Source organism: Capsicum annuum, chromosome 1, assembly GCF_002878395.1.
Source record: "Capsicum annuum cultivar UCD-10X-F1 chromosome 1, UCD10Xv1.1, whole genome shotgun sequence".
Taxonomy (NCBI): Eukaryota; Viridiplantae; Streptophyta; class Magnoliopsida; order Solanales; family Solanaceae; genus Capsicum; species Capsicum annuum.
In genome coordinates, this window is record NC_061111.1 from 172,593,399 (window position 1) to 172,613,853 (window position 20,455).

General features: G+C 33.1%; 1 protein-coding gene across 1 annotated transcript; it reads right to left on the reverse strand.

Moving 5' to 3' along the window:
- Window positions 1–8,774: 8,774 nt before the first annotated feature.
- On the reverse strand, window positions 8,775–20,023 carry LOC107857027 (uncharacterized protein At5g19025). The gene is made up of 2 exons (XM_047407805.1): window positions 19,109–20,023; window positions 8,775–9,045 (listed from the first exon to the last, which is right to left on the reverse strand). The coding sequence occupies exons 1-2, from the start codon at window positions 19,828–19,830 to the stop codon at window positions 9,009–9,011; spliced, it is 759 nt and encodes a 252-aa protein (XP_047263761.1). The 5' UTR covers window positions 19,831–20,023; the 3' UTR covers window positions 8,775–9,008.
- Between the last annotated feature and the right edge of the window lie 432 nt (window positions 20,024–20,455).

Genomic DNA, 20,455 nt, shown 5'->3' on the forward strand with positions numbered 1-20,455 from the left:
GTCACTGAGAAGAGAAAAAGATCTGAGAGGACCAGTACCAAGGGACCAGGTCCCAGACCTATGTCTACTAAGACCTCGGGAACCTATGGATCTTTTGTTAAGGGAACTGGTCCCTTAAAAAAGGCTTCTACATCTACAGGAAAAGAGAAAGGGCTGTCTAAACGGCCCAGAAAAGAGACTCTTAAGGTCCAAGAGGTTTTAAGGAGAAGGGTTTTTAATCCAAATGTTGCTGGAATGCTTGGGATGTAGGACTTTATTAAGTGGGTGAGGCTCCAACATTAGGAACATTTGTTTGAGGGAGAAATTCCTTCTTTGCATGAAGAGAAAGTTTGCATTTCTACCACAATTTGGTCTTTCCTGAAGATGGTAAGCAGTTTACCTCTCAGTTCAATGGGGTAAATATTGCAATAGATGATAAGGTAATGTCTAAAATTCTTGGAGTGCCAACAAAAGGGACCAGGTCCCTAAAAGATGAAAAGGGCTCTGTAAAATTTTTGAAGATCTGTGGGAGACTTGATGACATGAACATCAAGAATATGAATAAAAAGTCTTTGAAAGGTGGATGTAAACTACTTTTTAAGTTGGTAAATAAATCACTTCTCCCCAGATCTGGAAAGGGAAAGATTGGCTCAGTCAAATAAATATTCAACATTATCACTTTAGAAGATAATGAGTGTGTTCCTAGAAGAGGAGGTGGAAAGTCCAAGTCTACTATTTCTGAGTTGATTGATGTTCAGAGTGGTTTGAGGGGGGAGCTTGATGCTATGATAGCCCTAGTATCTTAGAGAGATATAGAGATTATTGCACTAAAGGCAGCATCTATGATAGGAGGGGATGAGGGAACTAGTTCAGTTGGGAAGTTGAATGTTGAGAATACAGCCTTGCAGAAAAAGGTGAAAATGCTGGAAGCAAAGGTTGAGGCCTTAACTGAAAAGAATGAAGATCTGACTTAGCAGATTCTAAAGGCTCATGCTGCTGAAAGTGAGAGGATGACCATACTCCTTAAACAACTATCTCTTGCTCCTAGTCCTTCCTCTTAGATCTCACCCAACCTATTCCTTAATTCTTTCCCCTCTTAAGCCCTCATCTTAAGCCCTATTCAGTTTTGTTTCTCCTAAATTTTCTTGTTGACTTTGGTTGTAACTGGCATAATTATTGTTATGTTTTTATGGCCACTGCTTTGAATAGTTATTGATATTTTCTGGCTTGACTAATGAATGAATTATCTGTATGCTATTACTTCTCTTATCTTGTCTAATCTTTCTTATTTATGTCACTATAGCCTCAATGACCATGAATTAATATGTATGCTTATCTATGCTTGGTTTACTGCTTTACCACTTTGATGATGCCAAAAAGGAGAAGTTGAAGTGTAGTATTGTAATGAGGTATAGTGTTGTAATGAAGTGTGAAGAGATGTGATAAAGGGTAGTGTGTTAGATGAAAATAGGGTCCTCATACTTACGGGGATTCTGAGGTGCTGATAGATAATGAGAATGGGTAGAGGAGGCCAGTGGTATCAGTAACAGGGAAACATGTTGAGGTTCCTTATATTAAAGGTATGAAGTGTTGTGTAGTGTGGATGCTTGAAGACGTGCATGGGTTTGTCATCATCAAAAAGGGGAAAATTGTTAAGTTCTTAGTTTTGATGACTTGACAAACTATATGTTAGAACCTGGTTCCCGAAGAATGTGTAATAACAAAGCTACAACTACTTAGGGATCAGTTTAGGCCTACACATCAATGTCACAGTCAACTACGCAGCTGAACGAAAGTACAAAAGTTGGTAAAAAATCTGTTGCTCTTTTCCGCCTCAACTAATGGGATTCGTCCTAAGTTTTCTTGTCTTATATATATTGCTTACCTTCCACAATAAGAAAACCAAGCTTCCATATACTCAGAACAAATATCTCTCTTGAAGCTCTTGAATCAAAGCCTCATCTGCAACAGGGAACTGATCGCTTACATAGTTGTATGCTTCTCTGAATTTGGGAATATATGCTTATCTGAATTTCATCAAAAACAAATTAAGTTGAATCTTCTTTATTTAATGATCGTGTATTGTTATTCCCTTTGTTGGTTTTGTTCTTGGTTTTTTTTATTATGAAAAATCCAATTTCGCAGAGAACCGTTCGAAGCACCGAAACGATCCAGTAACAATGAAGAAATCGAGGAAAGTTGTCGGTTCAAGTTCAAACAAGAAAGCTCAAAAATCGTCAGTAATAAAAAGGTTGATGATTCTGGACGATCACGTCTGCTGAAGGTTTAGTTATTATTAAAATATGTATTAGCAACACTATTTTATGTATAAGATTTCAGTATACAGTTGTTAAGATTATATAGTGAATTGTATAAGGTGTTCGTATACATGTGAAACAATATTAAATTATATTTATTACTTGTATAAGGTTTACACATACATGTGAAACTATTGTATGAGGTTGTCTTTTATTTGTTTTGGCAGTATGATTCTATGTATAAGATTTCATTATACATGTATTAATACTATATTATTAATTGTATAAGGTTTACACATTCATGTTTAATAATGTTCTAAAATTTGATAACCTTATACATGAAACTATATTGTATGAAGATATTGAAACATTGAATTGGTTGATCCATACAAATGCTTCACTACATGTATATTACTATAGCATAAAACGTTACAATGATCGCTATAAAAGAAAATTTTCTCACGAAAATATTGTACGATGATATAGATATCATGTCAAAATATTTCATCATACATAAGTCTATATGTACGATGAGTCATTATACATTAGTATACCAGATTTTTACACATTTTATAATGTATAGGAACAACCAATACAATAGTAATTACATTAACCGCAGTAACACATTAAAAAACGAACTTCTTTAAAATCTATAACAATCAAATTTCTCATATTTATTCAACGTATAATATAATACAATACATATAAAAAAAAAATAACAAACTTAACAACTATAATACGGCAATTGCAATTTCTATTAAAATATGTATTAGCAGCACTATTCTATGTTCATGTTGATTTTTCTAAAAACTGAAGAAAGCAGTAGAAGATTTATTTTTTCATTGAACACAATTCAACAAAGAAGAAAATTTAATATGATGTTTAACATATTTTTTGAATTTAAATTTCAGTTACTATATTTAATAATACACCACTAAATGTTGAGTAATTAATGACGTGAATTAAGGAACAGATTGATATTATCAGACTTATCTTTCCTTAAATATAGTCTAATTAACTTTATCATACATTCCAACAATGTATGAGGATTGACCAGATGTATGAGTATCTTTCTCAAAATCGGGAGAGAGAAAGGCTGAAGAGATTTTATGTAATTACTTTCACTTACTAAGAGATTTATGTAGTTTATACAAGAAAAAGCTCGCATCCCATCTCCTCCAGCCACAGATTTAGAAAAGAAAAACATAGGCGGAAACGATCCCTCTCGATCTTCCTCCTCCATCTTTAGAAATAGGAGGTGAAAAGCCAAATCAATCTATTAAAAAGATTGATGGTCGACTTGGTTTGACTTTAAATATTAAAAATTGACCATATTTTATTTAGTTTTAGTTCTATTAAAATAAATAAAAAAATAATCAAATCAAACTGATAAATTATATGCATAAATTTTGTAATTACTTAAATATATGTGTTTAATTTTCATAAAGAATTGTAGATATTTAATACTGTATGTTTTAATCATTCAATTGGTTTAAGCTACTTATTTCATATGCACTAAAACACTTTTAAATCTCGTTTCTTAAAACATATATCCAAAGCCACAATCCATTGCATGTATGTAGCGTGGTATATTGCCAGTTTTAATTTATTTAGGCTAAGACAACTATCGATCTATTCTTCAATGACTTATTATTTGACATATGAAGTGGATGGAGGAATTTTTATAGCTATGCAATTTAAGCAGGCTAAAGCTTTGGAATAATGTTGAAAAATAATAGAAAATTTAGATACATTCATTTTGAGATAGTAGAGAAAAATTTGTTGATTCCTAATGTTCATTTGAAATAGTTGCCGCGTGTTTCTACCGTTCTGTTATTATCAATTTATCATGAACTAGGTATAAATCGAATCTAAAATTAAAACCAAAACCAAAGCAAAGCAAACCAACAAGAACATCATTTGGTTTAGTTTATTTTAGAAATTTAGAAACCAACTAGACTAGTTTAGTTTTAATTTTAGTCAAAAATTGATTCAAGTTGAACCATGAACACCCCTATTTCACTACAACAAAAACAATGTTTAACAACAATAAATATGTACTTTTAATAAAGAGTGCTAAAAAGTTTACCGGCATTAGTTAATTGTCATTGGATCCAATATTACTATACACTTTAGAAGTATTTATCAAGAGAGCTCAAATATAATTGTTATTGATAAATTGCCTCTAAAAAAAATATATTTATCCATAATTAAGTTATTGTCATTAATTACTTACCGCTAAAAATCAGTTTTCGTGTAGTGTTTAGAAATACCATTGAAGCACCACCATGAAAAAGTCTCCTTGTGAAATGATTCTTGGGAGAAGAGGAAAGAGGACATTGGCACTTTTTATCAATTGTTTCTTCACGTTGTACTTGCATACATTGATACAAAGGGGATAGAGACAGCAAAACATAGAGAATAGGGGAACTCTATTCTTAGAAGAAAAAGTCACAAGAAATTGAGGAAAACAGATAAAGAGGACAAAGAGAATTGGAAAATAAGAGTGTTGGTTTTTTTTCCTCCTTCACGATAGCACCATTGGAAGAACCTACTACCAACTACTCGACTTAAAGGAACCTGGTTCCTTAAAGGAAATTAGATTAGTAAAGTAAATCATGTATTTACTATGAAAATCCTTCTTACTTAAGAAAGTAAAAATCACCCACCTACATTGTGCAGGATTTTCAAATAACTTCACTAACTTCAATCAAGTGATTTTAGATTACAAACATCACGAATCCCGATATACACACCTTTCTCTATAATAGAACCATAGTGAGAGCAGATGCATATATAGTCAATTATCGATTTCCCTCTTTTTGATGACAACAAACTATGCAAGTGATATAGTTCATTAGCTCATAAAGAAATTTTCCTCCTTTTGACATCATTAAAAACATGTATACATTTGTGAGAACAAGTTTGGTTGAGAATGCAACAATGGGGACTCGTGGCCATTTGGGCTACACGTACACACACACAACATGATGCAAAACATCAATGTTGAGGATATTAGCCATCTCAGATAAAAAAATACAATATAACGAAGGAGGATCATGAGAAGGCAATTAAAGTAAGCATAATATCAAGCCAAACTGGACCTTAAAAAAACACGAGAAAATGTCTATTAAATGCCACAAAAAACTGTTAACTACAAGAATCAGGTCTCGTGTGAGATTCTTTTCCTTTTGTGCACTGTTTCTTTCCGTGGTGGTCAGTTTCACTTGCATTGCTACAGTTGAATGAGACAACCTGGCTCTCCGATATCCTTGTCTATCATCAAAACATTCATTGTGAGAGCATATGCATACATATTTAATTTATCAACAATCAATCAAGAACCCTCACCCTCAACAAAATTCCACTCCTTAACACACTTGATTCAGATTTGATTTTGGAACCGAATGATGATTCACTAGTTGTTCTGAGGTTGTTTGACGGTGAAGTGGGTGTAACTACGATGGAAAGAGATCGAGGAACCTCGGTTCTCTCTTTTGACTATGTTGTTACAGGTGGTTACCCTGCGGTTCGATGGAAGAGCTAGGATGCTTTTGCTGGTGCTAAGTTTCCCGAATTTGAAGCTGAAATTTTTTCGAATTATCTTCCAAAAATTGGTGTTTTTCAAATTTTAAAGAGAAATTAATTGTAAAGAGTTAAATTGTGTGATAATTGTATGTTGAGTTTGTATGAAATTTATATTTTATAGTAGGTTGTTATAATTGTATTAAATTTACGTGATTGTGATATAAATGTTGTATATAATGTTGTTGTAGTTGTATTAAATTCCCACAAACCTAACATCAACCTTATACGAAATTCATAAATTTATAGTATAAACTACATAAATCTATTAATAAGTGAAAGTAATTACATAAAATCTTTTCAACCTTTCTCTATCCCGATTTTGAGAAAGATACTCATACATCTGGTCAATCCTCATACATTGTTGGAATGTATGATAAAGTTGATTAGACTATATTTAAGAAAAGATAAATCTGATATTATCAATCTGTTCCTTAATTCACGCCTTTAACTACTCAACATTTAGTGTTGTATTATTAAATATAGTAACTGAAATTTAAATTCAAAAAATATGTTAAACATCATATTAAATTTTCTTCTTTGTTGAATTGCGTTCAATGAAAAAAAAAATCTTCTACTGCTTTCTTCATTTCTCAGAAAAATCAACATGAACATAGAATAGTGTTGCTAATACATATTTTAATAGAAGTTGCAGTTATCATATTATAGTTGTTAAGTTTGTTATTTTTTTTCTGATATGTATTGTATTATATTATACGTTGAATAAATATGGAAAATTTGATTGTTATAGATTTTAAAGAAGTTCGTTTTCTAATGTGTTATTGCGGTTAATGTATTTACTATTGTATTGATTGTTCCTATACATTATCAAATGTGTAAAATCTGGTATACTAATGTATAATGACTCATCGTACATATAGACTTATGTATGATGAAATATTTTGACATGATATCTATATCATCGTATAATATTTTCATGAGAAAATTTTCTTTTATAGCTATTATTGTAACGTTTTATACTATAGTAATATATATGTAGTGAAGCATTTGTATGGATCAATCAATTCAATGTTATAATATCTTCATACAATATAGTTTCATGTATAAGGTTATCAAATTTTAGAACATTAAACATGCCTGTGTAAACCTTATACAATTAATAATATAGTATTAATACATGTATAATGAAATCTTATACATAGAATCATAATGCCAAAACAAATAAAAGACAACCCCATACAACAGTTTCACGTGTATGTGTAAACCTTATACAAGTAATAAATATAATCTAATACTATTTCACATGTATACAAACACCTTATACAATTCATTATATAATCTTAACAACTATATAATGAAATCTTATACATAAAATAGTGTTGCTAATACATATTTTAATGATAACTAAACCTTCGGCAAACATGGTCGTCCAAAATCATCAACCTTTTTCTTACTGGACGATTTTGGAGCTTTCTTGTTTGAACTTGAACCGACAACTTCCCTTGATTTCTTCATTATTACTGGATCGTTTTGGTACTTCTAACGGTTCTCTGAGAAATTGAGTTTTTCATAATCAAAAGAATCAAGAACGAAACCAACAATGGGAATAACAATACACGATCATTAAATGGAGAAGATTCAACTTAATTTGTTTTTGATGAAATTCAGATAAGCATATATTCCCGGATTCAGAGAAGCATATATTGAATGAAATTGTAGTTTTTTTCCTGGATTTTTGATGAAAATGGAGAAGATTTTGGATGGAGAAAAGATAATTTTGGATGGAGAAGATTTTGTTGATTTTGGACGGAGAAAATAGAGAAGATTTTTTTTGGAGAGAGATTATTGTAGATCGAAATTTGTGGGTGTGAAAAAAAAAAATAAGGAGGTTTAATGCATATAGATAATTGGAGAGATAAGGTAGCAAAATTTTAGGAGGAAAATATGGAGCTATTTGGGATGTATAAGAAGGTAGAGAGAGAGAGTAAAAATAATAGGGATTTAAGTAATTAATTTGAGATTTTTGTAATTTGTTTTTTAATATGAAATTTTATGTAATAAGGTAAAGTTATCATGTGTATATGTGCAATTTTTAAGGTTCTTTTTCAGATTTGTAATGCTTTATGTTGTTATGTTTTGAAAATAAAAAAGCATCTATATACTAAGTAAAATGGGATCTTAGTTATGCTGCGTGATTTTTGTGGTGTAAATAAAAAGTCTTTATATACTTAGTAATATGGAATCAGTCTGATTTATTCTTCCACAAAATAGTGAGATATATTTTTTTTTATAATCATGATGCCCGGATCAATTGGCGTGCACCAATAGTGAGATACATTCTCATTGTATTTTGTGTTCCCTCAATTCATCACATGAGATACATTCTCATTGTATTTCGTGTTCCCTCAATTCATCACATTTTAAACAGTAAAAATGTCTAGAGAATTTTTGCTGAAGCCCTACAATAGTTTATGCTGGTATTGTGCTCTTAACTTTTGTGTATGACTCTTACAAGACGCTTTAACCAAGAAAAGATAACCAAAAGAAATCAAATCATACTGAAAACAAAGAGAAACCGAGATAAACATAGATGATGGAGGTTTTCAAAAGGATAATTTTAATTATACAAAATAAAATAACTGAAAAAGACTAGTTTTGATTACACAAATAAAATAGCCAGAAAAATGATATGGTATAATTTTATAAAATAATCAACTGAACGGTAAAATTGATTGCGTGGACAAGATCAGGGTCTCGTGAACCAACGGCTAAGACAAGCTTGCAATAAGCATTTGTTCAAATAACTGGCTTAATTGTCATTTTCAGATGATTAGAAATCCTCCAGGGTACACAGCAAACTAAAGTTCACAAAAGAAAATTTGATAAAAGTGAACATTTTAAGAGGAAAATATTGGGGAAGAAACACCATTCCAGCACGGCAGTAACCTGGCAGGTAATGAGGAAGGATATGCTATTCCTTGTTTGAAAATGTGACTGCTAATTATGTAATTTATTCATGTTTTATGATATGTGCTTCTTGAGCATTGAGAAATAAGTCCCGTCTATAAGTTTGTACACATTGAGCATTGTTCTAAAGTAAGTTCCAAGGAGGCGAAGCTCAGTCAATGGGATCAATAAAAATGGTTCTAAACAACAATATCAATTTCCCATGCTTCTGAAATTCAGAAGGTAACAAACTAGATCCCGATATGCAATCATTAACATTCAGCGATTATCAGCTTTACCATTAAGTGCCAGAGTCCTGCATTTAGCCAGCAAATTTATGCGTCAGTTAACGTGGAAAGGGCATAACATAAACGGTTCTTAATGAAAATGAAAATATGTCAGGCAACTGAAGAAAATAAGCAGCACAAAAAGCCTGCACATATGCAATAGATTGAGAGTGCAGAAATCATGCAGCAACCCAAATATGTGATTTAAGAAGAAAACAGCTCTAATATAAGGACTTGAGACAGGAAATCAGCTAGCAATACCTTGCCTTATTTTGAACTTATGTGGTTATATTTTGATCCGTGCGATGGATGATCAAACGGACTGCGTCAGCAGCTCCGGAATATCGATTTTAGGCTAGGTAGACCTTTGGTTCGGGTCCTGATTCACCCGAGCTCATTTCGACCTATTGGTCGGAAAGTTGAAAAAATTGGAAAGTTGTGTGTGGGACCCACTTTTGGTTGAAACGACCTCGTATGAAAAATCCGACTTCGCCAACAAATCCGGAATGTCGATTTTAGTGTGTTAGCATGTTTGGTATGATTTTACGGCTTTTAAATCTCATTTCGACCCTCGATTTGGAAAATAGTGATTTCGGGTCTCGGGGGTCAATTTTGTGAAAACGAATTTTTCTGGAAAATCTGGTATCTCCATCGCGTCCGGAACGTCGAATTTAGTGTGGTTGCATAGTTCGTTTGCATAAATCGGACTCCGAACGAATCCCGAGCACCCCGTCGAAGTCCATTTCGAGTTAGAATAAAAACCGCACAGTTATGCAGAAAAAATCTGCAATATATATAGCAGCTTTCTCACATTTTTGGCTCATTTTGCTCATTTTTCATCTTGTCTCTTTGAGAGTTAAAACCCTAAATATTTAGGGAGCTTAAAAGAGAAGTTTGTGAGAGCTTGGGAAGCTAGATTAACACTTATTTCTTGATTTTAATTACGGATTTAAGATAAGAATTCACCCTTTTCTTAGAAATTTCTTGATAAATTTATCAAAACCCCAAAAATCTTAGGGCATAATTTTAAACCCAAATTTCATCCCCTTTCACTTGAATAATATTTTTATCTTTATAATTACTAGTTTTTTTATCAATTTAACCTTCAAAACAACTCCGATTCTTAATTTTAACCCGGATTTCAAGGATTTTACCTGGTAAAAAAATGATTTTTCTTTGATTTGTACCCCGTTTTTCCCTCGATTTAACTTGGGCTTTCAACTGTAGGTTCCTAAAAATATGGGGAACATATTTTTGAAGTAAAGTTTCAATTTTGCCCTTCTTTTTCGAAAACCTATTTTGGGGATCCGTTTTGACCCCGAACCAAAAGTAGTCAATATGGGTGTCGTTGGTTTTGTTTTGATGCGTAGATTTCATATTTGATGTTTTTAGTAGAGTTCGGGATTATTCGTGAAAAGTAAGATCGCAAGTTCAAGTGTAGCGGATCGGTTTCGGCTTTCGAGGTAGGTTATAGCTTAACTCTTCAGACTGGGCTGGGTAGTAAATGATGGTACAAAATGCATGTTAAGGGTGGGAACTAATCATGAAAAATGGCTATCTACGTGTTTTGCTCGTGTGAGGGCCTATTTGTGATGTAATTGTCGAAATTGAAATATTATGTGATATGTTTGACCGTGTGGGGTCCTATGTGATTGATAGCCTTGAATACATGTGAATAATTGTATTATATTGTTTAATGTGGTACCATGGGTGTATTTTGATTATATTCATACTTTACTGGCATATGAGACGTGGAAATTCATGGATGAAATGAAAATAACGAGTGAATATTGGCTAATGTGGTTGTGGAAATGTATCATTGTAGTTGATTGTGAAAATATATCATGTGGTTGGTTGTGGAAATACTTATTGTGATTGGTTGTGAGCATTACATCTTCATATCATACTTATTCATGAAACATTGGTACCACCGTGGCAACATCTGAGAAACACTGGCAACACCTTTTTAAAAATATTGTAACACCTTATAAAACTCTTTCCGAGGGATGTGCCGGAAAGGAGATATGAGATATGTGGATTGTATATGGGTTGAAGAACCCCCCATGGGTCCTATTCGGAAAGCTTTGGCTCTGTAGGTGTATACGGGGATTGTGCGACGATCTCGAAGGTTGTGTGACAACCTCGTGCATCATCATCATCATCATCATCATTATCATATATACTGCACTTACTTTATTGTGTTTATATTGTCTTGTATTGCCTTATTGACTTGTCATCTATGTATTTGTCTTACCTTTCTTTACATGTATTTGATGATCTTGTATCTACATGTTCTCTCTTGCTCTATTTTATATGTGACATAATCTATACTTGTGTTCTATATCTTGATGTGTTTTTGCAATATACGTGAGATATATTAGAACTGTTAGTGCAAGCGGTTGTGGGACATTTTCTGATTGCAGGTGATGTGCCCTTAGTGTATATTTTGTATGACTTATTTACTACTTTGCTTAGTCGGCCTATAATACCTACTGAGTACAAGTGGACCGTACTCATGCCTACTGCGCCCTTTCGGTGCAGGTCCTAGCTCGAGTGCGCCTCAGCTTACTTGGCGGTTGTTGGAGCTTCCAAGGTAGCGGTTGGACATTCATGCGTCCAAAGTTCACCTCTATCTTTCTATACTAGTTATATCTTTATTAGTGTTCGGAGACAGTTATTATTCCTTTGTGGTTATTTTTTCGATGTATTTGACTCTTGAATTGTATTAGTAGTTCTTACACTATTGACACCTGATTTTGGTCATGATTGGTGTTTTAGATAAGTTCTTTCCGCATTGTTATGATTATTTATATGGTTCGGCTTCATTCTAGAAGCCTTACCTTGAGTATTTGTCTTTTTCTCTATTCGTATCAGTTTGAGTGATAGGCTTACTTGTCAAGGTACGCCGTGACAAATGCCATCATGACCCTCGTTTTTGGGTCGTGACAGTATGATAGAATCGAACCTAATATCTTAAGATGACCAAATGGACAGGTCATAGCTATTATACACCAAAAAATTGATCCTCCGAAGTTCCAAATAGCATGTGACACATGAAGTATTTGCCAATACGATTCTTTCAAATACAAATTTTTTTAATTATTGTGGGGCGTATATGTCAGAATGGTCAAATGCTTCTTACAAACATAAACTCCAAAGACTCCACATCATCACTGTCAATATGATCCCATCAAAACACAACTTCTTTAAACTTCAAGTGCAGACAATAGTCAAGTCTTATATATCTTCTGATACCTTCTGTGGGGCAGAAGGCAGGTTAGTGGCAACAGAAAAGCTGCAACAACTACAATATGCATGAATAGCAATGGGGCCTCTTTACTTGAACTAGTAAACTGCAGTTGAGCTAAAACTAATTACTGAAATTCCAAGAAACTGAAAATGACTCCAGGGTTTACCAGAATTAAGGCAGGCATGAATGATTTTTTTTAATTTTGGATAACGGCGGTGTGTCCGGTCCAGAGATTTGAATGATATATCAAGTTATACTAAAGGAAATGGTTAAAATGAACAATCCACTCGTCAAAGTAGAAAGACGTGCTACTTATTAAAAAAGTAATTAGCCATATTCCACTGGGCCTGACAATTAAAAAGGAAAGATAGGATATATAAACGCAAGATAAGATATCTTGCATTGACTAACTCCTAATTGCCTCTTGATGCTATTCAAAGTCATCCAACTAATGCACTGTGCTAACCAATAACTTGATAAAATATGACAACACTTTCATATATTCTAAAGCATCAAATCACCTTAGTCAGGTATTGAAGAATGCTCTGCCTACAATATTATAACTTCATTCTCAACATTTTCTGATCACAAGCCTCAGGTCTTAGCCAAATACTTAGGGCAAGTTATACTGGGATGTGGGATTATATAAAACGGGGATCAAATAATGAGGAAATTATTCAGCAGAGATACTTTTATACGTAGGGGTTTGATTCATTGTACCAAAAAAAAGAGATATACATAGTTTTTTTTTTAATAACCATGGTGCCCGACCCAACACTTTGACTAATTCCACGGAATACCAGTCACCTCCCACCAAAGCAAGTAACTCTCCACCAAGGCTAAAATAAATGGAAAGAAATCACCTAGAGTTTGTTTGAAAAGTCACCTGATAATTGAAATTGCTGTAATTACTGCCTAGTAATTACGATGACCTGTTTGCTTGTCACAATGTAATTATAGTGTAATTACAAGTGTACTGCTTGGTTGCACAAGTGTAATTATATGGTTATATTACATTTTTAAAATAAAGTTACTACCAAAACTTAAAAAATTATATTAGACAAACAAGGACCTTTATAAATGATATTCAATTAAATATTTAAGATATATATTGTCTTTTGAAAATATATTAATTAATAAACATATGTTCTTAACTAATATTATAAAAAAATGATATATCTTTTTCCAATTAGTATATTTTAATTAAAATAATCATAAAAACTAAAAGTACATGATTTCTAGGAACATCATGAAATGCATGTTTGACAAAAAGACTAATATTATAAATATAGTGTCATAAAATTATTAAAATATTTGACAAAAAGATGGTCTATCAATTCTAACTTTAAAAAAATGGCTTACAATGTGAAATATCAAGTCAATACTACAAAAATAAATAAACTGAAATTGAAATTACAACATCTGCTCAAAATTCAAAACAAAAAGTTAACATAATACTCTTATGTCAAATTTTAACATAATGTACATATATATGATTAAAAGAAAAGAAAAACATAAGTCTATAACCTTATTCAACAATGAATTCTACTTTACTTTAAAAATTAGAATACTAACAAAATTATGTTAAATGAAAAAAAAAAAAAAAAAAATAGATAATACGAACAATTGCATGGAATCACATGAAGTAAAGGTTGAGAATGAGAAGTAAGGAAATGAAATATAAATAATAAAAAATAAGAAATATAATTTTTTAAAATATTGGAATAACAAAAATAAAAGAATTTAAAATAACAGAAATAAAAAATATATAAAAATGAAAAAATAAAAATAGAAATAAAAGAAAGAAATTAAAAAGTAATCAGCCTGTAATAATTACACCATATAATTACTAGCAATTCACAGCTCCCCTGAGAATTGAAGAGTGTAATTACCCCCTGCCAATTACACTCAATTACCTAATGACCAAGAAATCACCTAGCCAACCAAACATACCAGACAGTGTAATTACACCAAATCCAAATTCCTTGGATTGCTTTCCAAACAGGCCCCTAGTGTTTGTTTCTATTGGGAATTAAACTTGAGACCTCAAGGTGCTCAACTCACTTCATTGTATCACTAGGCCACACCATTGTTTGGTTTTAACTAGAAATATAAAGTATAATATAACACATTTGTTTGGTTATTAGTTATAACTAGATAAACTTGGATTAAATTTTATTTCTAATTTTAAACTTGACTTTGGTAGCCGGATTTAGTAAACATAGATCAGTGTACATAGGTGTCTTTGGGATGTGAGTGTATGTCACTACTAGGTGGGTGTCCTATTTTCTAATGCTTAGTTCCTATTTTTCTTATTCCGTGTTACTCTTATTTCCCGTATTTCATATTCCTGTGATTATATTCTATTATTTCCTATTCTTTCTTTCGGTTATGTCATCCATCCCCTTGTTTATTATCCTTTATCTTGAGTCGGAGGTCTATCGGAAACAGCCTCTCTACTTCTTCGAAGGTAGCGGTATGAATTCCGTACATCTTACCCTCCCCAGACCCCACGCTATGGGAATACACTGGGTTTGTTGTGGTTGTTATTTAAACTTGACTTTCTTTTAAGACTTTGGGAGAAAAGTTTTAGAGTATAAAGTAAAATGTATCATTATGCTATTTCATCACGATATCAGGATTGTTATCCCACATAGAGTGTGGTATATATATCCCTTGATTAAAAATTCTACCAATAATTCCACATTTTGTCCCAGGATTATAATCTCGTATCCTTGCAACAAATAAGCCCTTAGGCCTTACAACAACAACAACAACAAACCCAGTAGATTCCCACATCCCACATCATGGGGTCTGGGGAGGGTAGAGTGTACGCAGACCATACCACTACCTCTAACGAAGTAGAGAGGCTGTTTTCGATAGACCCCCGGCTCAAGACAAAGGATGGTGGCCCATGCAGGTCTTAGTATTGTAAATTTCTAAAGATGAGGGTCTTAGTATACAATAATATTACGCTACCACCACTTGAGAAGGAAGAATTTGGGCTAGCCTATCGGCAAATGTCCATATTGCACAATCAATGATTCCATACTCACAAATCACAAGCTCTAGAAAATCACAGATTACCAGCAGCCAAAATCTCAACTCCTGAGCAAATATACAACGCAAATTATATTTTTTCTAGGTGGTGTTCAATGATCTAAGTAAAGCATATGATAGACTACAACGAAAATTTCTTCAGTGTTGAAGAACAAAAGAATCCATGCTAAATACATAAATGTCACAACGGATGTATAAAGTAGCCTTCACTAGTGTAAGAACAGCAATAGGAGATACAAATGACTTTCCATGCTAGTGGATTTACACTAGGGATCACCACTGAAACAGTAAATGTTTTTCCCTAGTTACGAATGAGTGATAATTGCTAGAAATAATCTAGAATTCCTGATTGTTCAACATTAGAAAACATAAGGTTATTCACTTGTTGGATATTCACTTCTGAAATACCAATCCACATTCAGCCATAATGCTATTGGTTTCCCATTGATCTAAAACATAGTTCTAGAATGTCCCAATAATTGATCAAGAGCATAAGGCAGGAAAAATCATCTCATTTCCTTCCTTCTTTCTAGTTCATTCACTTCAGGACTGGGTAATCTCACCAAACGCACGAATCTTAAGATAATGAATACTCCCCCCTCTGAGAAAAAGAAGAATAGGTGAGGATTGAAACAAGGGTGATCTCCTTTACAGCAGTTTAAAGAATGGGGTGAAGTATGGGTATCTGCTCCCTTGAAATAGTCCTTTCAGACAGCGGCAGAATCTGTAAGCACTTCTGTGATTTTATCCTACAACACTATCAATTTTTCCACTCCCAAGTCTTACCTCCTATAACCTACCATTGAAAAAAATACCATTTTGAAGCCCTTAAAAAATAGAATCTTCTCCCATGAATTTGTAAGCTAGAAGATATTTTGCTACAGCAATAGATGAGCATTACACTTAGATTATATACAGAAAGGTAATAGTTTGTTTTCTTTAATTTCTTAAATAGAAAAGCAATATCTTACAAGTTATACTTTGTCGCTGTGCCAAAACTTACATTCACTTCGCGTACATTTTGGATATACATTTGCACATAAAACATTTTACATTTCAATCTCCAAACTTCACACAGAGCAATAAAAACATGATAATGGTCGTAAGATGACAACATACTGAATCATAACAATTGTTTCTTCCCAAAGACTCCACACCATTCATTCGGGAGAAAGGAATTCATATCAAACATATAATACCATGAAATATATGTATGGGGGACCAATCACAAGTGTAAAACAATGGGAAGAGATCCAATACACTTGCTATGAACAAGAATTTACACTACGAACTAGCTTTGAGCAGGATACTTGTTTACCCTAGTTATGGATGAACTCACCAATAAAACAACAACAAGATACCCGTGAAATCCCACAAGTGAGTTCTAGGGAGGGTAGAGTATACCCAGACCTTACCGCTACCTCCGAGGAGGTAGAGAGATTGTTTCCAAAAGACCCTCAGCAGATGAACTCACCAATAATATCCAAAATGAGAGTTCATGGTGTATGTTCCTTCCACTAATATGGAAAATTTACAAAACTAAAAAAGGCAAGAACCATATGATAAAACTATGGATAAAAACTTCTAAGGAATATGAGTTTTAGAATAAATTAAAGTGAGACAAAATATATACTCTAGGGATGTGGTCCTGATAAGAAGAATGGAGGAGATTAATTTAGTGTTTGTAAGCAAACACATGAGATATTTAGACTCCTTCAAGAATTGACATGATAGATGGAGATGATTTTTCTCATTAATAAATCAAAGATGAAGATTTAACATAAAACATAAGAAATAGGGTAGTGAAATGGAGGAGTACTACAATGATGCTATGCGATAGGAAGATTTCTAGCAACATGAAAGACAAGTTCAATAGAATAACTTTTTTGATAGTGAGTTCAATAGAATAATTGTGATAACAACAAAGTTATACGAGAAATAATCATGGGTCTCTTAAGATCAATCACATCCACAAGATGAATTATATGGGCATAAATTGGATGTGTAGTCATACATGATCATTAAAGTAGAAGGAAAGAGATTTGGTCCATTCTATTCATTTTAAGTGGAAGGATGGAGTTCTTTTTGCAGTACATAATACTACAATGTGCATGATTATTTTGTACTTATCAAAATAAATATATGAAGTGTTCTGACTTCACACAGGATGCAAGTAAAACCAGAGGATGCAACAAGAGAAGATCACTCGAGACAGTTTAGCAGCGTCTTAGGTAAACCTTCATATGTACTTTTGGTAGTTTCAACACAATGATAATTGAAGATGTTAAAAGATACAAGATAGATCTAAAACTACACAAACAGAACTTGTCAATTACCTACTATCTTGGAATTGTTGCGGACTTACTTAAGAACCAAACAGAATAGAACCGCAGGGTCCTTCTAGGTGATACAACTAAGTTGAAATTGGCGCATCATTCACTGTTTCACACGTGTCTAGGTCTAATGACTACCAAGAGCTTCTTAATCTAGTTAGAAACGTAAAATGTCAGTGTATGAATAAGGGTATGATTTAGAGAACCCTTAATTTGTCTTTTACATCACAGATTCAGGTTCATAAGTAAGTTCCAACTAGTTAGACTTAAGACCTAGTTGATTGACTGGTCTTTATGACAATTCATTGCTGTTGTGTCAAGTAGTAACCTTATAATCACTTGTCAATGGACAGAATCAATAATCAACAAACTCATAGATAAGTAATTAATTTCAGTGCTGACTATACTTGGATGTCATTTGACGTGTAGTTGCCTGCCATAAGTAAAGAAGCCCTAAAAGTGAGAGCCACATCATCCCAATTTATGCATTTCTCATCTCTAAAACAACTCTTTCTAGCTCATGACATCATTTTTTCTATCTTTATTTCTAGGATAAGTCTCATATCCTTCAAATCAATCTAAACCAGAGCAGCACCTTTTTATTTATATCATTACGAGAGAGCTGCTTCTTCTTAGAATGTAAATTTCACTTCAGTAACCATTACATGTTTCCATGTTCTATCAGAAAGAATGGACTACTACTTAGAATGTGAAATCATCTACACATGTAATGTTCAAATTGTTGCATCTTTCAACTTCAACTCGAGTAATGGAACAACAAACAAAACACAATCATAAAGCAAGACTCTAAAAGCAAAAACAACAAAAGTTTATTTTTTTTAAAAAAAAAAAAAAGAAGCAACACAATCATGTTTCAGTGCTGACTATACTTGGATGTCTTTTGACCTGTAGTACTCTCTGCCAGTCCTAAAAAGTCTGAGCAGCATCATCCCAATTTACAAAATTCTCATCCCTAAAACAACTCTTTCTGGATCATCACATCATTTTTTTTCTATCTTTATTTCCAGGATAAGTCTCGTATCCTTCAAATCAATCCAAGCCATTACGAAAGAAGCTTCTTCTTCAAATGCAGATTTCACTTCAGTAACCATTACAAGTCTCCTCATTCTATCAGCAGGAAGGAATTACTATCATAATCATCTAAATATATATAATGTTCATTCAACCCAAGCAACGAAGCTAAAACCAAAACACTATCAACATAAAGATAAACTCTGTGATACACAACCAAGACATCAAAAGCAAAAAACAACCCACTCCTTATGAGTCTAACCATTACAGGTTTCCTCATTCTATCAGCAGGAATGAACTACTAAGAATGCATAATCATCTACACATAATGTTCGTTCAAATCAAGCAATGCAACTAAAAACCAAAACACAATCGGCATAAGTGATAAACAAGCACAAGGAAAAAAGAAGAACTCACTTCTTATGGCGACGGCCTCGTTTAGCACCCCAACCTTCAAGTTTAGCAACAGGACAACCACATTTAGACCTAAACAACAGCACAGCACGTCCATTAGGTGGTGCCATTTTTCTCAACTCAGCACGAAGACATTCATAATCTGGATTATTCTCAGTCCCACCTTTCCAAGGCAACTCATTAATCTCTCTCACAGCTTTACTACTCTCACACACCCCAGCCCCAGATCTCAAAAAGCATTCTTCACCTTGTAATTGTAAGTCAAATTCCATTGCCCTTCTCAACCCTTTACACCCAGATTTCCCACATTTCCTTGATCTAAACCCAAACCCACAACAGATCTCAAAGAAAATCAACACAAAGAGGAAAACAAGAACAAAGAATGTGTAGAATATGTAGTGGGTAGAAACATCGAGTTGTTGAAAATGGGTTAAAAAGGTGTTGAGTAAAAGGGAAGGTGAGTAAGGGAAAAGGAGAGAAAGGGAATTGAATATGTAAGAGAAGTAAGAAATGATGAGGAAAGCACCAGAGAAAAGTACAAGGATGAAGATGAGAAGATCAAGGGTAGCTGAAGGGGAGTGATTACAGAGGGTGGTGGTGGATGATGAGGGGCAATTTGGGGAATTTGAATTAGGGTTTGAAGAATTTAAAGGTTTTTTGAGGGGTTTGGAAGAAGAAGAAGAAGGAGCCATAGTAATGGAGGAAGAAAGGAGGTGATGGTGCATGTTAGAGAAAAAAGGGGGTGGAGTGGGGGTGGGGTGGGGTGGTAATGGGGTAAACGTTTTGTATTGCTGGTGGAAAAGAGGAAGAGGAAAGTGCGTACATTAGTAGATTGTGGTGCACATTTGTGGCGTCTGTTGTCATTCGATTATTTTGTTAATAATTGTCAAATAATTATGAGGGGGAAATATAATTATCAACTAATTATGAGAAAAACTATATAATTAGTAAAAGTGATTTCGCTTTCACCTTTCCTTTTACCTTACAAATAATTTATATTAATAATAGAATATTGTTAATATTCTACCTTCGAGATAGTTGGTAAATCGTAGAATTAGTCAATATGCGTACAAACTAATTTGAATGTCACAGTTATTAAAAAAAAATCAAATATTTTATCTAATGAAAAAAAAAAAGGATTCACTCAATTGAACTGAAGTCAAATACTTAGTGAATTTTTCTATTCATTTCATAGAAACTTTACCATAATAAATCAATATGAATATGGCGCATGCATTGATTTTTTTCCATTACATTTCCATTGAAGTAAAACATGTTCGATTTAAGATTAAGAAACTTATTCGAATTAGTAAGCACAATTCTGTTTCTGTGATCTTGCTTTGCCAATTT